Source organism: Panthera onca, chromosome D1 (genome assembly GCF_046562875.1).
Source record: "Panthera onca isolate mPanOnc1 chromosome D1, mPanOnc1 haplotype 2, whole genome shotgun sequence".
In the NCBI taxonomy this organism is placed as follows: domain Eukaryota; kingdom Metazoa; phylum Chordata; class Mammalia; order Carnivora; family Felidae; genus Panthera; species Panthera onca.
In genome coordinates, this window is record NC_138348.1 from 72,346,166 (window position 1) to 72,369,920 (window position 23,755).

General features: G+C 35.2%; 2 protein-coding genes across 3 annotated transcripts in view; one reads left to right on the forward strand and one right to left on the reverse strand.

Annotated features, from left to right (window-relative positions):
* NAALAD2 (N-acetylated alpha-linked acidic dipeptidase 2) overlaps window positions 1–12,820 on the forward strand; it is a 72,193-nt gene extending 59,373 nt beyond the window's left edge. For both annotated transcript variants that reach the window (XM_060605387.2, XM_060605388.2), the window contains one exon: window positions 7,752–12,820. In XM_060605387.2, coding sequence (XP_060461370.1) covers window positions 7,752–7,941 — 190 coding nt within the window. In that variant the 3' untranslated portion in view covers window positions 7,942–12,820. The remainder of the gene's footprint in view (window positions 1–7,751) is intronic.
* Window positions 12,821–13,811: 991 nt separating this feature from the next.
* CHORDC1 (cysteine and histidine rich domain containing 1) overlaps window positions 13,812–23,755 on the reverse strand; it is a 29,180-nt gene continuing 19,236 nt past the window's right edge. Inside the window, exons 10-11 of the mRNA XM_060605390.3 lie at window positions 23,351–23,413; window positions 13,812–22,370 (exon numbers count right to left, since the gene is read on the reverse strand). Coding sequence (XP_060461373.1) covers window positions 22,224–22,370; window positions 23,351–23,413 — 210 coding nt within the window. The 3' untranslated portion in view covers window positions 13,812–22,223. The remainder of the gene's footprint in view (window positions 22,371–23,350; window positions 23,414–23,755) is intronic.

The window sequence follows — 23,755 nt, forward strand, 5'->3', positions numbered from 1 at the left end:
AGCTACCAGGAGCTCTTAAAAATAGTCTGCTTGGACAACCACAAGTTTGAGAAACAAATGATAGGGCAAGGTTGAATGAAAAGGTTTATCTTCAACATTGGGAGAGGTGGCTGTTTCATCTAAAGCACAGAAACCAACAAAGAGGAAAAAAAAAAAGAAACAGGAATATGTTCCAAATGAAAGAATTAAGATAAAACCTTGGAAAAATACCTCAGTGAAATGGAGATAAATAATCTACTTGATAAAGAGCTCAAACTATGGCCATGAAGATGCTCACCAAAATTGGAAGAATGGATGAACACAGAAGTTGGAAAAAAAAAAAAAAGTACCAAATAGAAATCACAAAGCTAAAGGATACAATAACAGAACTGAAAAATTAGAGGGGTTTTCCAGCAGACAAGATGAAGCAGAAGAAAGGATCACTGATCTTAAAGACAGGGTATTAGAATTCACCCACAGCGCAGGGGCGGGGGAGGGGGGAGAGGAGGGGGAAGCTTAAGAGACTTAGAGGAAAACATCAACTAACATTCACATGACAGGGATCCCAGAAGAGACAGAAAGGGGCTGAAAACCTAGAAGAGGAACCCAACATCCAGAAGCAGGAAGCCCAGAGAGAATTCCAAATAAAATGAACCAAAAGAGACCCACACCAAAACACTAATTGTCAAAAGTTAAAGACCAGGATAAAAGCAGCCAAGAGAGGAACTTCTTATATACAAAAGAACCCCCATACAATAATTAGCAGATTTTACAGCAGGACTTTGCAGGCCAGAAAGGAGTGGCATGAGAGAGTGCAAGTGCTGAAAGAAAAAGACTTCCAATCAAGAAAGAATATACACTCTTGCAAAGTTATCTTTCAGAACTAAAGGAATCTGTCACCATTAACTGGCCTCCTAAGAAATGCTAAAGGGAGCTCTTTAAGTTAGAAAGGTGTGGATTAGTAACAAGAAAACAGGGAGAGTGAACATTTTACTGGTAAAGATAAACATTAGAATAAAAGTAATGGTATGAAGGTTAAGACAAAACTAGTAAAAATAACTATAATAATTAAGGGATACACAAAAGTAAGAGGAAGTAAAACCTAAACCATGGTGGTAGGATGGGTAAGAGTAAAAAGGCAGAGCTTTAGAATGCCTTCAAAGTAAAACTGTCCTATTCATGAAAGTCTACTTTAAATTGGTAGTTTGTTCTATGTAAGGCTCATAGTAACCACAAACCAAACAGCTACATAGGCATACCTCTGATCTACTGCAGGTTAGGTTACAGAGATCTGCAATAAAGCAACTTAAATGAAGTTTCGGGTTTCCTAGTACATACAAAAGTTATGTTTATACTGTATTATAGTCTATTAGGTGTGTGAAGCACTTCTAAAAACAAAGTACATACCTTAATTTAAAAATACTATATTTCTAAAAATGCTAGCCATCATCTCAGCTTTCAGTTAGTTGTAATCTTTTCCGCTGGTGGAAGGTCTTGCCTCCAAGTTGATGGCAGCTGGCTGATCAGGGTGGTGGCTGCTGAAGTTTGGACTGGTTGTGGCTAAGTCTTCCATTCAGGTTTCTCTGTTGTGATGCTGTTCGAGAGTTCTATTTCAATAGTCAATTCTCTCAAAGCCTGCTGCTGCTTTTTAACTAAGTTTATGTAATATTCTAAACCCTTTGTTGCCACTGCTGAATCTTCACAGCATCTTTACCAAGAGAAGATTCCATCTAAAATTAACGACTTTCTTTGCTCATCCATAAGCAGCAACTCTTCACCGATTAAAGTTTTACTGTAAGATTGCAGCAGTTAAAATATAATGATTATGAAAATTAAGGCCAGTATCTGATGAGCAGAGAAGCAAAAATCTTCCATAAAACAGTAAATGGAATTCAACAATATACTAAAAGGATCATTCACCATGATCAAGTCAGATTTTAGAGATACAAGTGTGGTTCAGTATCCACAAATCAATCAATATGATACACCACCATTAACAAAATAAATGATAAAAATCACACAGAAAAAACATTCGACCAAATACATCTGTTCATGATAAAAATTACCAGTGAAGTGGGTTTAGAGGGAACATGCTTCAATGTAATCAAGGCCATTTCAGATATACCCACACCTACCCTATTACTCCATAGGGAAAAGTTGAAAGCTTTTCTTCTGAGATTAGGAATAAGACAAGGATGCCCACTCATGCTATTTTTATTCACCATATATTGGTAGTCCTAGCTGCAGCAGTCAGTCAGACAGGAAAAAGAAATCAAAGGCATCCAAACTGATAAGGAAGAAGTAAAACTGTCACTATTGCAGATGACATGACACTACATACAGAAAACCTAAAAACACCAAAAAATTAGAACTAATGAATTCAGTAAAGTTGCAGGGTACCAAACAAATGCACAGAAATCTATTCTGTTTTTATATACTACTAAACAAAGCAGAAAGAGAAATTAAGAAAACTCATTTACAATTGCATCAAAAAGAATAAAATATCTATGAAGAAATTTAACCAAGGAGGTGAAAGACCTGTACTCTGAAGAGTACAAGGGAGCACAAAACAAGCAAACACAATCCGTATCAAAATATCAATAGCATTTTTCACAAAATTAAATTATCCTAAAATTTGCATTGAAACCAAATGCACCCTACATAACCAAAGCAACCTTGTGAAACAAGAACAGACAGAGCTGGAGGTATCACAATCCCAGATTTTAATATATACTACAAAGCTATAGTGATGATACAGGAAGAAACATGGACATATAAATCAACAGAAGAGAGAGCCCCATGCTTATGTGATTAATAATGTACAAAAAAGGAGGCAAGACTGTGCAATAAAGAAGGTCTCTTCAATAAATGGTGCTGGGAAAAATGGACAGCTACATACAAATGAAATGGAACTACTTTCTTATCACAAAAATAAACTCAAAATGGGTTAAATACCTAAGTAAATGTGAGAGCTAAAACCATTAGACTCAAAAAACAAAACCCCAAGAACAATAAACTGGGAGAATAGCACACTAAAAAGCTTTTGCACAGCAGAGGAAACCATCAATAAAACAACAAGGAAATCTAAAATGGGAAGGGATATCTAAAATAAAGAACTGCTACCACTCAACAACAAAAAAATTGATTAAAAAAGGGCAGAGAACCTGAATATGTATTTTTCCAAAGAGAAAAAGACATGAAAAACATGGTCCCCACCACTAATCATTAGGGAAATGCAAATCAAAATTAAAATGAGGTTTTCACCTCACAATGTCAGAATGCCCAGTATCAAAAAGACAAGTGTTGGCAAGGATGTGGAGAAAAGGGAACTCTCATGCATTATTAGTGGGGATGTAAACTGGTGCATCCACTACAGAAAACAGTATGAACATTCCTTAAAAAACTTAAGATAGACATACTACATGACCCAGTAATTCTATTACCGGGTATTTACCCCCCAAAAAACAAAAACGCAAATTCAACTAAATATATGCATTGTTATTTAATACAGTGTTATTTACAATAGCCAATACAGGGATGCAACCTAAGTGTCCACTAACAGATGAAGAGAGAAAGATGTATACACACACACAACGCAACAGTAACCATAAAAAAGAATGAAATCTTGCCATTTGCAACATGGATATACCTAGAGAGTATTAAGCTAAGTGAAGTAAGTCCGAGAAAAACAAATCCCATATGATTTCACTTCAAAACAAATGAACCAAGAAAAAAATTGGTGGTTGCTAGAAAGGACAGTGGGGGGGGGGAGTATGGACAAAATAGGGGATTAAGTGGTACAGACTTGAAGTTATAAATAAGCCATAAAGACAAAAAGTCCACCACAGGGAAACAGTCAATTATATTGTAGTAACTTTGGTGGCAGATGGTACCTACACTTATTGCAGTGAGCATTCCTAATGTATGTAACTGTCAAATTACTATTATACACCCCAAATAACACTGTGTTCCAAAAAAGAATATAATAAAGTCTGAAATATTATAAAAATAACCAAATTGTGACAGAGACAAAAGTGAAAAAATATAGTTGGAAAAATGGTGCCAAAAGACTTGCTTGATGGAAGGTTGCCACAAACATTCAATTAAAAAAAAAAAAAACAACGAAAAACGTACTGTCAGGCACAATAAAATGAGGTAAGCCTGTAGTAGATACAAGAAAGATAAAAGAAAATCTAAGCATACCTACCATCAAATCACAAAGGGTGAGAGCAAGATAAGCAACAAGCAAGAACTACAAACAGCAAGAAAACAATTAACAAAACAGCAATATGTACATACCTATTATTTTTAACGTAAATGGAATAAATGTGCAATGGAGAGACAGGGTAGTTGAATGAATAAAAAAACAAGACCTATATGATGTCTAGAAGAGACTCACTTCATTTTTTTTTTTTTTTTCCTGAGCGCGAGTGAGCGCAAGCGTGGGGAAGGGCAGAGAGAAGGGGAAACAATCCCAAGGAGGCTCTGCACCACCAGCTCAGAGCCCAATGTGGGGCTTGAACTCAGGAACTGTGAGATCATACCTGAGCCAAAGTCAAGAGCTGGATGCTTGACCAAACGAGCCACCTAGGCACCCAGAAGAGACTCACTTCAGATGTAAAGACCCACACGGAAGAAAACTGAAGGCATGGAGAAAGACATCTAATGCATAATGGAAACCAAAAGAAAGGAGGAATACCTATCCTAGTATCAGACAAAATACTTTAAAAAGAAGACTGTAATAAGAGACAAAGAAGGAAATTACATAGTAATAAAAGGGTCAAACAAGAGGATATAACATTTGTAAATATATCTGCACCCAACCATATAAATTAGGTATTAACACACATCAAAAGAGACAGGAATACAAGAGGAGGAGACTTTAATGCCACACATCAATGGCTAGCTTCTAGACAAAAAAAATCACTAAGGAAACGTTACCCTTAAACGTAACATTAGACCATATGAAATTAAAAGATATATACAGAATGTTCCATCCAAAAGCAAACCACACATTCTTGCAAGAGCATGTGCAATGTTTTCCAGGATTGGTCATATGTCAAAAAATAAGTCTTGACAGACTCAGGAACTATTAAGCATCTGTTTTGACCACAGTGATATGAAACTAGTAATCAACTACAAGAAAAGTAGAATATTCCCAAAAAGTGGAAATTAAACAATGTTCTACCAACTATAGGGCAGGTCATGAAATCAAAAGATAAGAAAATACCTTGGGAAAAATCAAGAGGGAAATACAGATGGCAAAATTTATGGGATATAGCAAATGCAGTTCTAAGATTGAAGTTCACCAGCAATAAACACCTACCCCAAGAAAAAAGTAAAATTCTCAAGCAACCTAACATCCCACCTCAGTGAAGAAGAATGATAAATGAAGCCAAAAGTTAGTAGAAGGAAGGAAATAAAGAGGAAATCAAGGAAATAGAAATTAAAAGGTCAAAAGAAAAGTTCAATGAAATGAAGAGCTGATTCTTTGGAAGAAAATTTATAAACCATTCACTGGATTCACCAAGAAGAGAAAGGGTTCGGATACATAAGAGATGTTACAACTAATACCACAGAAATACAAACATACAAGACTATCAACACTATTAATGCCAACAAACTGAACCGCCTGGAACATATGGACAAACTCCTAGAAACATACAGCCTTTCAGAACTGAAGCATGAAGAAATGTATATGTAAAAAGAAAGGGAGGATACTGAATCAGCAATCCTCAATCTCGCAACAAACCAAAGTCCAGGACCAAACGGCTTCACTGGTAACTTCTCCAAACCTTGAAAGAAGAATCAGTACCACTGGTTTTCAAATTCTTTCAAAAAACTGAAGAGGGAACACTTCCAAACTCCTTTTAAAAGGCAAGCATTACCCTGATATGAAAATCAAACAAGAATGCCACAAGAAAATTACCAGCCAATATGATGAGCAGAGAAGCAAAAATCCTTCACAAAATATCAGCAAACCAAATTCAACAATATATTAAAACAAGATCACATACCACAATCAAATGGGATTTATCTGAGGGATATAAAGATGGGTTCAATATCCACAGATCAATGTCATGCCATATTAACAAAATGAAGGATAAAGTCTTACATAGAGGCAGAGAAAGCACTTGACAAAAATTCAACATGCATTTTTATTAAAACTCTGAATCAAAGTCATGTAAAAAAATGTAACTTAACATAATAAAGGCCACATATGACAAACCTCCAGCTAATATCATACTTAAGGGTGAAAAGCTGAAAGCTTTTCCTCAAAGATCAGGAACAATATAAGAATGCTTACCTAGTCTTGCCACTTTTTTCCAACATAGTATTGGCAGTCCTACTGAGAGCAATTAGGCAAGAAAAAGGCATCCATACTGGAAAGAAATAAAACCATTACTTATTTGTAGATGACATTATATATAGATAAACCTAAGGAATCCACTAAAAAACTGTTAGAATGAATAAATTCATCATATGGTGAAGACACAAAATATACAGAAATCTATTATATTTCTATACACTAATAATGGCCTATCTGAAAGAGAGATTAAGCAAACAATCCCAATTCCAACTGCATCAAAAAGAATAGAATACCTAACAATTTAGCCAAGGTGAAAGGCCACAGGGGTATTAGATGTCAGGTCAATGATTCGAACCAGGTTTATACAATTCTTAGTATGTATGTATGTATGTATGTATGTATGTATCTATCTATCTGTATTTTACTATACTCTGCTTTTACAGTTTTCCAATAGAGGGCAAGTATACTTATGAATAGCTACAAACTTCATGTAGAATATCTCAAGTCATATATAGGTCAGAATATCAATGTTTATAAGCAGTTCAGTATGTAACATTGGCTCTAAGAAAGATCCATTTGAGGCCATGTTAAGATTTAAAAGCCAAGAGAAATAAATCCTGATGTAATTTGGATAATCTAAATGATTTACATTATAAATTTCTATTTGATCGTTAATATTAACTTACATAGAGTTTCATATTGTCTCAGACAGATTTACATCTTAAAGAAGCTGTAGGATTTTGACCTAATTCCTTATCATGGTATTCAATAAAATATATCCTTTTCTGGAAAGCAGCATTCCAGAGGAAGAGAAGTAGCTTGATCTCTTCAGGTATTTATAAGACAAAATAAAAAATCAAATGCAAAACTTTCCTTCTAGATTACAAATTAAATGTGTCTGTAGGCAATTCACATGGACTTCATTCATCATCCTTACATTTATGATATATTGGCAATACACGCTTATTGAATTACTGATTTTTAATGTCTAAAGAGTATCGGAACAAGTGTCATTCTTGTTGAATCTCTGAAAAAGGCAATGCACAGATAAATTATTTTTTCAACCTCTTCTCACTCTTAGTAAATATATCCATAAAGCATACTTGTTTTCACTGTTCGGGTGTCTTGACAGTCAGACAACTGATGTACACAACTTACGAGAACGAACCCATTTTCTTCCAATTGGTATGGGTAGCAACATGATTTATGAGAGTAATCTTAGTGAATGCATATGGTCAACTTTCTTTATTTAAAATTATACGGTTACATAACTATCTTAAATTAATTATAGGTCTTCATTATGGAGTAAAAAAGTGAATGCCAGGAGGAGACACAGTATTCTTAAGATGTCATCTAAGGAAAGGGAATGAAGACAGAAGTGTGTAAAATGTAACGTATGTACATATACTCTTTAGCTCAACCTGCCCTATGTTGTTGTTTTGGTTTTTTTTTTTTCTATTAGGCACATCATCTTTGCTCCAAGTAGCCACAACAAATACGCTGGAGAATCATTTCCTGGGATCTACGATGCTATGTTTGATATTGAAAATAAAGAAGACCCTCAATCAGCCTGGACAGAAGTAAAGAAACACATTTCTATTGCAGCCTTTACAATTCAAGCAGCAGCAGGAACCCTGAAAGAAGTGTTATAGGAAGGTCTCAGCCAAATGGCCATTAAAAGTGTTACTGAAAGTCTCAGGATAAAATCCTTCCTTGTTTTTTGATAACTTATGAAGCCAGAGTATTCAATAATCTTGCTTTTCATGTCCTATTTTGATTTAGGCTTCCATTCTGTTCATCTGTAAAGAGTTTTCTGGCTTTTTAAAAATTCAAAACTTCATCACCAAATCGTTAATCTAATAAAACAAAAGAACTCCAGTCTTGGGGCAGAAAGACATAAAGTAACTGAAAATTCCCACAAATAAAATATGACAAGGAACTTGGAGCTCTCAGACGTTGCTAGTAGAAATGTAAAATGGTACAACCATTTTGGAAAACAGTTTGTTAGCTTCTTACCAAGTTAAAAAATACAGTTAACCCTTGAACATGGGTCTGAACTGCACAAGTCCACGTATACATATTTTTTTTTCTAATACAGCATTTTCTTTATGATTTTAACATTTTTCTTCTAGTTTTACTGTAAGAATACAGCATATAATACATATATATAAAATATGGGTTAATCAACTGTTTATATTATTGGTAAGGCTTCTGCTCAACAGTAGGCTATCAGCTGTTAAATTTTTAGGGAGTAGAGTTATATGCAGATTTTTGCACAAAATCTGTTATATGCACAAAACAAAAAAAGTTATATGCACAAAACAAATCTGCCTGGTAGATTCGCACCCGTAACCCTCACACTGTTCAAGGGTCAACTGTAGTAACCCTTGCCAAGTTATTGTTTCATAAGTTATGTTGTTTTTATCATCTTTAATCAACAGCTGATAATTAGAACAAGTGATTATGTGCCAAAGCCATGTAATTAAGCAAGGATGTTACATATATAATGAGCTATTTTTTTTAATGTTGATTTTTGAGGCATAGAGAGTGCGCGAGTGAGCGCATGAGCAGGGGAGGGGCAGAAAGGGGGAGACACAGAATCTGAAGCAGTCTCATGGCTCTGAGCTGTAAGCAAGAGCCGAACGTGGGGCTTGAACCCACGAGCCGTGAGATCATGACCTGAGCCGAAGTTGGACGCTCAACAGACTGAGCCACCCAGGCGCCCGTGAGCTATTTAACGTTTTCCCTTACGAGTACTTTACCTATAAGATGTTTTATGTATGCCACTTACTAATGACAAAACAAAAATCTAGTGATGAAACAAAAAAAGGGGAGACTGAGGAAATCACCGTGGAAATCCACTGTACAAAGGTAGAAACAGAGGGAAAAGGAAACACAGGAGATAAAAAAAATAACCAGAAGGCAAAAAAGAAGACAGCAGTAGTTAAGTAATCATAAATGGATTGAATTCACCAAAAGGCACAAAGTGGCTGGATGCAAAAAACACCTAACTATATACGCTGTCTAAAGGAAACTCATTTTAGTTCTAAAAACACAGACTCAAGGTGTAGGGACAGAGGAGGATATTCCATGCATGTAGATACCAAAAAAAAGTAGGCATCACCATATTTATGCCAGAAAAAATACACTTCAAGCCCAAAACATTAAGAGACAAAGAAGTCACTAATGATAAATACATCAAGAAGATAAAACAATTATCCATCCAACATCAGAACATCACAATTAAATGGATTCAACAGTCATATACAGAACATTCCAACCAACAGCATAATCCACGTTTTTCTCAAGTGCATATGGACATTTGCCAAGGCAGATCACATGATAGGGCACAAAACAAATCTCAGCAAATTTAAGATTGAAATAATACCAACTATCTTTTCTGACCACAATAGTATAAAATAGAAATCAGCAAGAGAAAGCTAGAAAAATCTACCAATATGTGGAAACTAAACATATTTCTAATCCAGGAGTCAAAGAAAAAAATGGAAATATGACACATCAAATCTTATGGGGTGCAGCAAAAGCAGTTGAGAGGAAAGTTTACAGTATAAATGCATATATTAAGAAATTACAAAGATCTCAAACAGCCAGTTATGAAAGTTACTCTAGGAAATGTAAAAAGAACAAATTAAGTCTAGACATAGCAGAAGGAAATAAAAGCAGAAATAAAATCTCTTTCAGAAAAAAGCATCAGTAAAACCTAAAAGCTGGTTCATCAAAAAGATAAAACTGACAAAACTTTAGCCAGACTTAGAAATGAAACCAATCTTGGGGTGCCTGGGGGGACTCAGTCATTAAGCATCTGGCTTCGGCTCAGGTCATGATCTCATGGTGTGTGAGTTTGAGATGCCCACGTTGGGCTCTGTGCTGACAGCTCAGAGCCTGGAGCCTGCTTCAGACTCTGTGTGTCTCTCTTTCTCTGCCCCTCCCCCATTCACACTTTGTCTCTCTCAAAAATAAACATTAAAAAATTTTTTTTAAAAAAGATCTTACAACTGATACTACAAAAATACACAGGATTGCAAGAGACCATTATCAACTATATGCCCCAAAACAGGTAAAAAGGATACATTTCTAGAAACAACCTATCAAGACAATGAAAAAGAAACAGAAAACATGAATAGACCAATAAGGAACAAGAGACTGAATAATTTAAAACATCACAGTACAAAAAATAACCCAGGACCAGATGGCTCCATTGGCAAATTCTAATAAACACTCCGAGAATTAACACCATCTTTCTCAAACTTCCAAAAACTTTAGGTATATGGAATATTTTCAAACTCACTTAAAAGGCCAGCATTATTCTGGCGCTAAAGCCAGAAAAGAACAAAAAGTAGAGACCAATATTGCTGATGAACACAACTCTCAACCACATATGAGCAAACCTAATTGAAGAACACAAAAAGCTTATACATCTTGACTAAATGGGATTTATCCCTGGGATGCAAAAATGGTTCAATACGTGTAAAACAATAAATGTCATACATCACATTAATAAAATGAAAGACAAAAATCACGATCATCTATGCATTTAAAATGCAACATCCTTTCATGATAAAAACTTCAGGCACATTGGGTATAGAATGAACATACCTCAACATAAAGGCCATGTATGACCAACCCACAGCTAACATGATACTCAACTGAGAAAAACTGAAAGCTCTTGCTCATATCCAAATCAGGAAGGAAGAAGTGAAACTGTCCCATTTGTAGTTAATATGATTTTGTATATGCAACATCCTAAAGACTCAAAAAAAAAAAAAACCCAAAAACAAATCAGGGATTTCAGTAAAGTTGCAGGACACAAAATGTACAGAAATAAGTTACATTCCTATACACTAAGGATGAAACATCTGAAAAAATTATCCCATTTACTGCATCAAAAATAATCCTTAGAAACAAATGTAATCAACGAAGTGAAAGAGTACAATGAAAACTGTAAGACTGCTCAAAGAAATTAAAGACAAATGGAAAGACATCCTGTGTTCATAAATCAAAAGAGTATTAAAATGTCCATACTGCGCAAGGCCATCTGCAGATTCAATGTAATCCCTATCAAAATACCAATGGCATTATTCACACAAATAGAGAAAACAATCCTAAAGTTTGTATGGAACTGCAAAAGACCCCAGACAGCCAAAGCAATCTTGAGGAAAAAGAACTAAGCTGGAGGTATCTCCTGACTTCAAACTATACTACAAAGCTACACTAATAAAAACAGCATGGTACTGACACAAAAACTGACAGAGACCAACAGAACAGTGAGCCCAGAATCAAACCCCTGCTTTAACAATCAATATTTGACAGGGAGCAAAGAGCATCCAATGGGGAAAGGACAGTCTCTTCAACAGATGGCTGTTGGAAAAACTGAATAAACACTGAGCAATGAAATTAGGCTCCTATCTTATACTCCTCTCGGAAAATAACTGGGAATGGGTCAAAGACTTCAACATAAGACTTGATACTATAAACCTAGAAAAAAAAATGGGGGACGAAGCTCTTTAACACTGGTCTTCATAATGTTTAGGATATGACCCCAAAAGCACAAACAAAAGCAAAACTCAACAAATGGGACTACACCAAAGTTAAGTTTTCACATAGGGAAAAAAAGAAAAAAAAAATCAAGTTACAGAATGGGAGAAAATTTTTGCTAATCATCTAGCTCATGGAATTAATATCCAAAAAATATAAAGAACTCCCTACAACTTGGAAACAAAAAACCCAAATCCAAAAAATGGCAGAACTAAACAGACATTTACTAGATATCTACGTAGCCAAAGACACATGAAAAGATGCTCAACTTTATTAATCATCAGGAAAATACAAAATAAAACCAACATGAGAGATCTCATACCTATTCAAATGGCTACCATCAAAAAGATAAAAGTGTAGCAAGGATGTGGAGAAGAGGGAACCCTTGTGCACTATTGTTAGGAATATAAACTGGTACAGCCTCTATGGATAATAGTGTGGAGTCTCCTTAAAATTTTTAAAAAAAGAGCTATCATAGGACCTAGTAATTCTCCTTCTGGGTATTTATCCAAAGAAAATGAAAACACTAACTCAAAATGATATATGCACCCCTACATTCACTGCAGCATTATTTGTAATAGCCAAGATATGGAAAGAACCTGTGTCCATCAACAGATGAATGGATAAAATGTGGTGTGTATATACACACTGGAGTAATAATTCACCCATGACAAAGACATCCTGCCATTTGTGACAACATGGATGGAGTTTGGGCACGTTATGCTAAGTGACAGAAGTGAGAGAAAGATAAATGCTGTATGATATCACTTGTATGTGGAATTTAAAAAGGCCAAAGTTGTAGAAACACAATAAAATGGTGGTTACCAAGGGATGAAAGTTGTGGGGTCAAGAACAGATGTTAAGGGTACAAATTTACAAGGAGCAGTTACTTTAAGCCAAGGAGTAGTTAAGCCTTAGAGATATAATGTATAGTACAATAAAAACAATAAATTGTATTATAACCAAACTTAATAAGAGACTAGACCTTAATTATTTCAACTACCGAAATAATTATAATTATGTAATATGCAATGTGATAGAGGTGCTAATTATTGCTACAGGCGGAAAATCATATTACAACATATACATTGTATACCTTAAATTTACACATTATATGTTAAATATATTTTTTTAAAAAGTCATCCTAGCAGAGGGATGGTGTTAAGAGTCCTTAGCACCTAGCATGGCACCTCCTTAAGCACTTAAAGAGTTTCAAATATACTGGTGCCTGGGTGGTTCAGTTGGATAAGCATCCAACTCCTGACTTTGGCTCAGGTCATGATCTCATGGTTCAAGAGTTTCAGCCCTGTGTTGGGCTCTGCGCTGACAGTGTAGAGCCTGCTTGGGATTCTGTCTCTTGCCTTCTTTCTGACCCTTCCCTGCTTATGCACACATATGCGTGCACACTCTCTCTCTCAAAATGTTTTTTAAAAATGTGGTATTCCATATAATGGAATATTAGTCTTGAAGGAAATCCTGACATTTGCAACCACACGAATGAACCAGATACTCTGATAGTCTAATATTCTGAACCTGATGTTAGGATATTATGCTAAATGAAATAAGGTGGTCACATAAACACAAATATTGTATCACTTGCATGAGGAATCTGAAGTAGTCACACTCAGGGTAGCTCAGTTGGTTAAGCATCTGACTCTTCTTGATTTCAGCTCAGATCATGATCTCACGGTTAATGACATCAAGCCCCAAGTTGGGCTCTGCTCTGACCGTGCAGAGCCTGCTTGGGATTTTCTCTCTCTGTCCCTACCTCACTTGTGCACTCTCTCTCAAAATAAATAAACCTTTATTTTTTTTTTAAGTCTTTAAAATAAATGTCCTCTTGTAATTTGATGGGACATCTTCCCTGACTTTTCACAAATGAGAACCTATCCAGTTTCACATAACTGAAAGAATGAATTCATTTGCCTAACACACTAATAATCTTAATGCATTGCTTCTTTCACTCCATTACAATGATGTGTTTTGCCTAAGTACATGGCCTTTCAATCATACCTACATTTAAGTATACAGAGATGCAGAAAATTGTCCCAAAGTCCAGATGACAATAAGGCCAAGTTTACTTACATGCACAAGCCTTTACAAGACAAATTCATTGCCATGAGCCTATTACTTTCATTCAGTCCTGCAGACTCCATCCCTAATTCTTGTCAATTACCCATTGGCCCTTTAGAGGTCCTTCTCAGATAAGTCAATGGCTCCACCGATTACTGTGAAAAGTGAAAGCTCATTATCCTTTTATGATACTTTGGTCGTTTGATATTAAACAAGAAAAGACTAATAAATGGTGTTCTAAATTTAGGTTTTGCACGGTGACTTAGAGTTTAAGGACTTAGGAGTCAAAGTCCCTGATTTTAAAATCTAATTTCACCATTTGCTACTTACGTGACCTGAGGCAAAGTATGCAGTTTTCCTTTGCCTCCGTTTCTCCATTAGTAAAATAGGGATAATAGTATATATATTCATATGAAGGTGTTCTAACTTTAAGTGAAAAGCTACTAAAAACACTTAGCAAAGTGCTTGGCACACTAGCTGCCAAGCTATTGAACAAAAACTCCGCTACTGTTAGGTCTACAGGCTAAATTCCTAAGCTTCAATCACAAAATTTGTGGTCTTCTAATCAATTGAATGATAAAGTCCTGTTATTAGACACTTACTTTTCCTGATGGCTTGAAATTACCTGCCTGAAAAACTGATCTAGAATTCCACCTGAATACATTCCAATTCTAATTTTCATTATCCTGTTATTAGCTTTCTGCTCCCTTAAATTTTTTCCCCCCTCTGTGTCCAATCCAGTCTTCTGCAGATATTATGTTTTGTAGGGGAGCGTGTGTGTGTGTGTACTGGAAGGAATCCCTAAGACATCAAAACCAGTCCATGTTGGCCTCTAAATATGAAGTCTGCAGTCTGGGATCAGTCTGTTACTAGAATCCAGCTTCCATTAATAATTGTAAGAAACCCATTAATTCTAATAAGCCCAATGTGTCAAACATTTAAAACTTGTGGATTTTATTTATTGACACACACAATCTTCACATTTTCTTCCACCTTAAGAATATATCATGCCTGATTAAGTTGTTTAAAGAAAGAGTCTGTAGTTAACTTATGTGGTTTCTGTCAACCCAGCCTTCCTTCCCTGTTCTTCTGGCAAAACACTTTTTCATACACAAGACGCATCACAAGTGACTTAGGTGGCATACACTGCATACTCAGGGTGTAAGAGTGAATGATTCTTTACCGGACTTCATTATCTCAGTACCTGTGTACTCCTACTTCATCATACTCACGGGCAGGGTCTGTCACTGCTTTTTGAATGAAAAGTAAGGTACCCTAACAAAAGTTCAAAATGCTATCCATTTTGCATCCTCAAAGTTAGCCAAATGGAATATTCACATTACTATTTACTTACGACTTTCAAATCCTAAGAGCCAGACAAGACCTCACCAACCTTAAGCTTCAGAACTTACCAACAGCCTGGACTGTTTTACTGGGATGTCATCAACATTCCTTGGACTCAGCAGTCTTCTGTGAAAATCACAACCTTTTTCTATATTCCCTGTCTTGTTCACAGTTAGGAATTATGCAGAAGTTTCACTCTCTAGTCCCTAATAAATTTCAGTTCAAGATCCTAAGTCCCTTAACTTACCCCTCCTTTCCTGCTGCTTTTGTTCCATATTTCATGCCTTTATCCTATCTGGTCTTTCCCTTCAACCATTTCCAATTACACCTTCTTACCAAACTGCTATTTCTAAGTAAAATCCAAGCCTTATTACTAAATACATGGAACAACTTAAGTGAAGGCAAAAGGCAATCAACTAATTCTGAGTCTGTACAAGAAGACTAAAGGAAAAACAAAACCAAACAAACATAAGCACCATGCTCTAGCTGATGACTTTGTTCTCCATGTGAAACTAGGTTAATAATTCTGAAACTGCTATACATGCGTACCTGAATTGAACGATTAGAGTAAATGGATAGCAGATGGTTGAAGTTGTCAGAGCAAGTTACAAATAAGCAAGAGGAGGAAGCTAAAATAATTATGTAGTAATGGATTAGTGCTGGAGATAGGAGTATGAACTCACGTTTAGGTTAATATAGATACAAATGGTTACTTGTAGAAATATTTATAGATATGTGTATAGACACAGGTTGGCATACACACCTACGTTTCCTTGCTATCAGCTGAGTGTGCCTAGAAGCAAAGACAGCTTAGTGGCAATGAGTGGACACCTAATACCATTCTTCAATAAACCAGGGATCCTTGGAGAAATGGCTGACTGGAGCATTCTGAAGTGCCTGAAGGTAAGAAAGTGCAAAACAAAACAAAACAATAGAAAACCCCACAATGGAAGGACAGTAATAGGATAAACAACAACAACAACAAAAAAACCCCAAAAACCCACAGGAGCCAAGTAAAAGGTCATGATAAGCAAAACTGGAACAATCTGAGAAACAAAACAATGTGATACTAGATTATAACTTAAAATATGAAACAGAGTCCATAATGCAATAAATAAAAGATGAAATAAATTAGGAAGAGACAAATTTCCTATGCACAAAAATTCTAAATAATTTATATAGACACTCCACCCTCAAAAGGTGGAATATAAACCCCCCACTCTTCTTTAAGTGTGGACTGGATGTAGTAACATCCTTCTGAAGGACAGAAAGGAATTAATAGTAATTTTACAGTTAAAAAAACACAAAACCTTAGCCAGATAAACAAAATGTTAAGACATGTTGACAGTATGTACCCTTGATATCACCAATGAGAATGACACTTTACGTCTGTGGTTTCCCTTCTCAGTACACATTCAGTTCCCTAAGAAAATCACCAGACAGATCCCAAGTGAGGGCTATTCTACAAAATACATGACCACTAGGTTCTCCTCAAAACTGTCAGGGTTTTGAAGGAAGACTGAGAAACTGTCAAAACCAAGAGAAGCCCAAGAAGACATGACGACTAAATGTAATGTGGTATCCTAGATGGGATCCTGGAACAGAGAAAGACATTAGGTAAAAATTAAGGAAATCTGAATAAAGTATGGACTTTAGTTAATAAGAACGTATCAATATGGGTTCTTAATTCTAACCAATATTATCATACTAATGTAAGATGTTAATTATAGGGAAAACTGGGTGTGGAATACATAGGAACTCTCTGTACTAGCTTCACAATTTTTCTCTAAATCCAAAACTATTCTAAAACAAAAAATAATTTTAAAAAATTATAAGTTGGTAAGAGGGAAAAAAGGCAAGCCTGATCACACTTCCACGCTACTAGTACAAACTTTATGGTTTGTACTAGTTTCTGGAACTAGTTTCGCATTTAGTAGGTTTCTGATTTTGTAGGTCTGAGGGTGAGGACCAAGAATTTGGATTTCTAACAGATTCCGAGATACAGTGATCCTCTGGGTCTAGAAATGATACTTTGATAGCCACTGGCCTAGCCTAGAAGATGAAAGTCAAAATTTCAAATGATCCCTTGCTATATCTGTCCTATCTTTACAATCTTATCTGTCTGTCCTATACAGGTATCTTATGTCACAGACACTTTAAATTATAGAATTGCTTTAAGCAAGTCTCATACTAATGGGGAAACAAAAGACAAATTTGATGCTGTTTCATTACACATTTTATCTAACACGCAGATATGCATTCCTATCTATAAGCTCCATACAAGATACATATCATTTTCAAAATAACAATGGAAACTTGTTTTGAAACAGGATTATGAAAATTCTTTGGAGGCTGCTGAGAGAAACTAGAGACCTAACAGTGGTCAAATCACAAATGAGAAGTTTTTAATACAGCTATTATTAAAACTAAAACCACTCAGACATAAGGACTACATGTTTTATTTCATAAACTTATCTTCTAACACAACATACGTAGCTAAACATCTGTTTCTGGTGACCAAACACAGTGTTAACCAATTTTCCATGCTATGTGCCAATGTTTCATGGAAACTATTAATACAACTGACACACATAAGCCCCACAGAATAGTTAAAAGACAAGCACAGAACACAAAGCCAGGCTGCTTGAGCTTGAAATCTCTACTCTCCCTAACTCACTAGTTTTGACTTAGGGCAAGTTATTTCACCTCTGCAATAAATCACTTTCCTCCTCTGCAATATAATAACAGAACCTATCTCACAGAGTTATCATTAGGATTAAGTGACTGGCCCATAACAAATGCTGCATTGCTTCTTGATACTTACAAAAGCCAATCAATATGCCAAGCACTGTACTAGAAAATGGAATGGAGACATAATGGTTGGTCAAAACATACTCAAGGTTATATTCAGTCTATAAGAGGCTACAGATATTAACAAATTAATCACACAAAATATGAATAAATATGGACTGCAAACTGATGGAAAGGATCACAGTGTTTTAAAAACATTAATACTACTACACTCATCTAGTCTCATTTTTGGGGGACGACAGGAAAGTACTACAGGTTCAGGGATGTTCCCGTCTTCCAGGCTTCATAGTCATCTTACTTCAATTAAGAAAGTCTTAAAGATAATTTAACAATTCAATCATTTGGACAGTATATCTGCTTTGTCAAGAAGAAGTGGAAATCAAATTATTTTGACACAATTTCTAATTAACAAACATGTTTAAGGGTGGAAGTTTTATTTCACTTTAATGGACATTAAAAGTGGTCTACTAAATTGAAAAACTAAGAAAAGTCATTAATTAGCATTTAATTAAAATATGCTCTTTAGAGAAACTGTTCTTGAAAGAATTCTTCACAACTGAGAACTACGTAAAAACTTAAAAACCAAAAATAACAAGGCAACTGGGTGGCTCAGTCGGTTAAGCGTCTGACTTTGGCTCAGGACATGATCTCAGGGTTCCTGAGTTGGAGCCCCTCGTCGGGCTCTGTGCTGACAACTTGGAGCCTGGAGCCTGCTTCGGATTCTGTGTCTCCCTCTCTCTCTCTACCCCTCCCCCACTCGCACTCTGTATCTCTTTCAAAAATAAACATTAAAAAAAAATTAAAGAAAAATAACTATGCAGAAGAAAAACACAGCAAGCTCAGTACTTTAGAGATAATACCACCTATATAGAGCCCCAGGCATCTATACCTACATTAAAAAAGGCAAATCATGCAACAACTCCGTAAGTTGTAAAATACTTAAGCAGTAAGGAAACAGGTTAAAAAAAAAAAAAATTCAACTTCCTATCTCCCCAACAATGAAAATAAATGGAGGGAAACCCTATTAACAAAACCTAGAAACAGACTAGACTTAGCTTGCATTTCAGAACTGACGCCATAGAACTATGAAAAAGGCAAAGAATAAAAATACCAAATATAAATGCCAGATCAAAATAACTTGCTATGAAATGAACCAAACTCTGTTTATGTTGACAACTTAAAAATACATGGCCATTAAAAAGAAAGTTAGAGTACATACCCAAATGCCCTAAACGGATACCAGCACTCCTTAATGAGCTTTTAAAAATTTACTGTGGGTGTATGCATGTATGCCTTTTTGGGTTGTGGAATGGCTGACTTCTTTTTTAAAAAGCAATGGGTGAGAGCAATAACCCAAAGTCATCTTAAAATATTTGCAAGAACTCTTTAAGATTCTCTTCACCCTTAGATGGTTAAAGAATTGTCTAAAAAACCAAGTTATATAAGAATTAAAATCTCCAGGGGAAAAAAAAAAAAAAACTCTAGGATAAAGTTATAATAAAACTGATCATTAGTCTTTGCCAGTATACGGGTACAACAAGAAATTACATAGCTGACCTATATAAACATTTCTCTATGGTAAGAGGATTTCAATTTATATTTACAATGGTTTATAAATTACTGGCTAAAATGATCACAAAACAAACTAGGATAGGTTTTAAGAAGTACCCTTTCAAGTGTTCCACTAAATAAAAGACGGTCAAAATTAATGTTCTACTTTAAGTAATAGCATTGTACCAAGGCTAATTCTTAGTTTTGTACAAGTTCTATGGTCACGTAAGATTTTAATATAAGGGGAAGCTTAATATAGGGTATAAAAACTTATATAAATACTTTTTTTGCAATTCTTCTATAAATCTAAAATTATTTTCAAGAAGTTAAAAAAAATAAAAGCTCAACTCTTAGTAACTTACTATCTCTATACTAGCAAATGTGCTAAGTAAGAAAAATAGTACTGTCTCCCATGTTGAGTTTAACTGTTAGTTACCAAGTGCATAATAGTTTTGACTGCTTTGCTACAGTAATTTTTTGAATGCTGCGAAAGACAAAGTGTATTTCCAGAGAAACAAATAAACTCAATAAAAATTTTTGGCAGATAAAGTAAAACATATTCTACTTAATTATAACTGTGTTCCTTTATGTATGAGTCTAAGATAAAAATATCATTTAGATTTTTATTTGGGTAACAAATCAGATGTTCATACGAATGAGAAAGGAAATAGAATGGTCACTAATGTAACTAGACTATATAAGCTACCCCTCCCTCTCTGTCTCTCTCTCTCTGTCTCTCTCTCTCTCTCTCACACACACACACACACACACACACACACACACACACACACGCACACACGCACACACACAGTGTCAGTACTCTGTAACTAACTCTTGGGTGACTAATCCACTTGCTTTGAATAATAGCTCAACTGCATGTAACATATTAAGATATCGTTTAGGGAAAAATAGCCTCAAGAAGAAAACATTAACAAAGGTATATTAATCATTATCTCAAGTCAAATCAAGTATCAACCTTTCCCTTTAATAATTAAGATTTCATGTCTTCAAATAAACCCAAGTTCCTAAATTATGAAAGATAATTTGAAAAAATTTAAATACAACCCCAAGTTGTATATGCTCTATTTTTGTCTCAACTGTACTGTCAAAAATTTCTGGCCATGGTATTTCATTAATACCATGTGTCATGAAAGCCTGGTTGCCAGATTTTTCGTCTTTATTTGTAACAGTGCTAAATCATTCAGTAATTATATAACCACCTTCAGTAGTTATTTGCTAAGGGTAGTGGAGTAAGATATCCTAACCCTCTATTAACCTATACTTCAAAAACGGTACTTTTGTAAATTTTTCTTTGTAAGAACAAAAGAAAAACACTCAAGGGGATTGGGAAATAATCATTTTAATCTACATAAGCATAATTCACACCCAAAATGCTTAAACTGTGCCAAAGTTCTGGCCTTCATAACATTTCTTAATTTTAGTTTTCTTGGTGAACTCTGCACTGCCTCAAAAAGTAAATTATCCTTTAATGGGTTCAATTGGCATAAACAATTTAAGTCTGTGATACCTGTATCTAATGAAGTATAATATATAATCAACATCGTATCACCTAGAATTGTCAAGCTGTTTATGAAAGCCTAAAAAAACTCCAAAAGAATTAAGCTACTTTACTTAACATGTAATAGGTATTTCTCATAAAGCAAAGCTTAAATATTTAGTTTTTTGATACTCTAATGTATTTCCATAAGCCTTTAAGTCTACAGTTTTATAGATACAGTTTTCCATCAGAGGTGGAAAATTATAGATATATTTCTCTTTACATGTAACTAATTAAAGATTTTAAGAGGGTGTAGGCTACAAATCAAGTACAATTTAGTCATAACACCATACGAAGACCTTATAAAAAAAAATCAGAGAAGAGATGGTTAACATTATTGCTTGGTCTTAACAGCAAATTTTAACCAAATTGATACCTCTCTACTCTTATTTATAATGTTTCTGATACATTTATATCATAGCGCTTGGCAAGTAATAAAGGTACTGATATGATGTTTTAATTAGTTACAAACAAATTCCAATTTGTTAATCAATGTATGTATGTCCTCTTTAACTAGTAAAACTACACTACCTCAGAATTAATCCTTCTAAAACAAGTAACCTTCCCGAGAAGGCAATGCAGAGCTTCATGTCTTCCTTAAAGATTTTCAAGTATTATAGGAACACAAACTCATGGAAAAAACTAATTAAAAATCGGATATTCCATCTTGGCTTTACTAATTATGGGATAATAGGAACAGATGTGAACCAAACAAATGTTCCGTTACACTTGTCTGCTAAACATAATATCATACCAAGAAATACTGAAACTGTGCTGTTTTCTAGCTTTTCAAGTACAGGACACAACTACAGTTCTATCAAGTGAGGAGAAACGAATAATCAACCTTAGGTAACTCAAAAAGATGGGAGGCACAAAATGATAACCTGACTTTGGCTTTTAAGAACCTACCGTTGACCCTGAAATGCCAGACTCAACAACAATGATGACAACGACAGCAACAACAAAGATTACAGCAGCAAGCCAACATTTTACCACATACTAAGAATTCTGAAATAGGCAATCATTTTTTCCCCCGTCAACTCATTCTGTTGAATCTTCTTTTTGTTCTTCCTGCTTTTTGGTTGCAGGCAGTTCAAGGCTTGCCCACTGCATAGGCTCAGCTTTTCTCATGGTGATCTCAATCTTTGTTGCAGTCATAGTTACATAACTTCGTGTTACATCAATCACCTGAGACAGAGCAGAGATAGCTGTGGTAAGCCTGGATGTTTTGTTTTAATTTATTTTTTTAAATTTACATCCAAGTTAGTTAGCATATAGTGCAACAATGATTTCAGGAGTAGATTCCTTAGTGCCCCTTACCCATTTAGCCCATCCCCCCCCCCCCCCCGCAACCCCTCCAATAACTCTGTTTGTTCTCCCGTATTTAAGAGTCTCTTATGTTTTGTCCCCTTCCTTGTTTTTATATTATTTTTGCTTCCCTTCCCTTATGTTCATCTGTTTTGTATCTTAAAGTCCTCATATGAGTGAAGTCATATGATATTTGTCTTTCTCTGACTAATTTCACTTAGCATAATACCTTCTAGTTCCATACACGTAGCTGCAAATGGCAAGGTTTCATTCCTTTTGATTGCCCAGTAATACTCCATGGTATATATATGTATATATACCATATCTTCTTTTTTTTTTTTTATTTTTTTATTTTTTAATATATGCAATTTACTGTCAAATTGGTTTCCATACAACACCCAGTGCTCATCCCAAAAGGTTCCCTCCTCAATACCCATCACCCACCCTGCCCTCCCTCCCACCCCCCATCAACCCTCAGTTTGTTCTCAGTTTTTAACAGTCTCTTATGCTTTGGCTCTCTCCCACTCTAACCTCTTTTTTTTTTTTTTTTCCCTTCCCCTCCCCCATGGGTTTCTGTTATGTTTCTCAGGATCCACATAAGAGTGAAACCATATATACCATATCTTCTTTACTGGATGTGTTCTTTTTAAGTCTTAGAGGAAAGCAGTGGTCCTATGTTAACAATCAAAACTCCAAGCTTCTAAGGGCATTTATATACTTAGATTTAAACTTTTTAGTAAGAATGAATGGTTAAGTTATACACCTACTTTACACCAACGATTTCTAAAGTACTGCCTTTTTACTGCACCAATGGGTATTTTAAAGTATTAAAAAAAAAATCTGGATTCCTTAATACTTACACCCCATAATTTCACATTTTGATGAAATTCTTTCTCTCCTTCAAATACAATATGCACATTTAACTGAAAAATAATAAAGTTAAATAACTGATCAAATCCAAGTTGAAGGAATAGGATTTAAAGCAATGATCATAAAAGTAACATACTGATATAAATCACTTTAAAAAAATTTTTTTAATGTTTATTTATTATTGAAGATAGAGACAGAGCATGAACATGGAAGGGGCAGAGAGAGGGGGGAGACACAGAATCTGAAGCAGGTTCCAGGCTCTGAGCTGTTAGCATGGAGCCTGACATGGGGATCAAACTCACAAACCGCAAGATCATGACCTGAGCCGAAGTCGGATGCTTAACCGACTGAGCCACCCAGGTGCTCCTTGATATAAATCAGTTAAGGTATTTAAG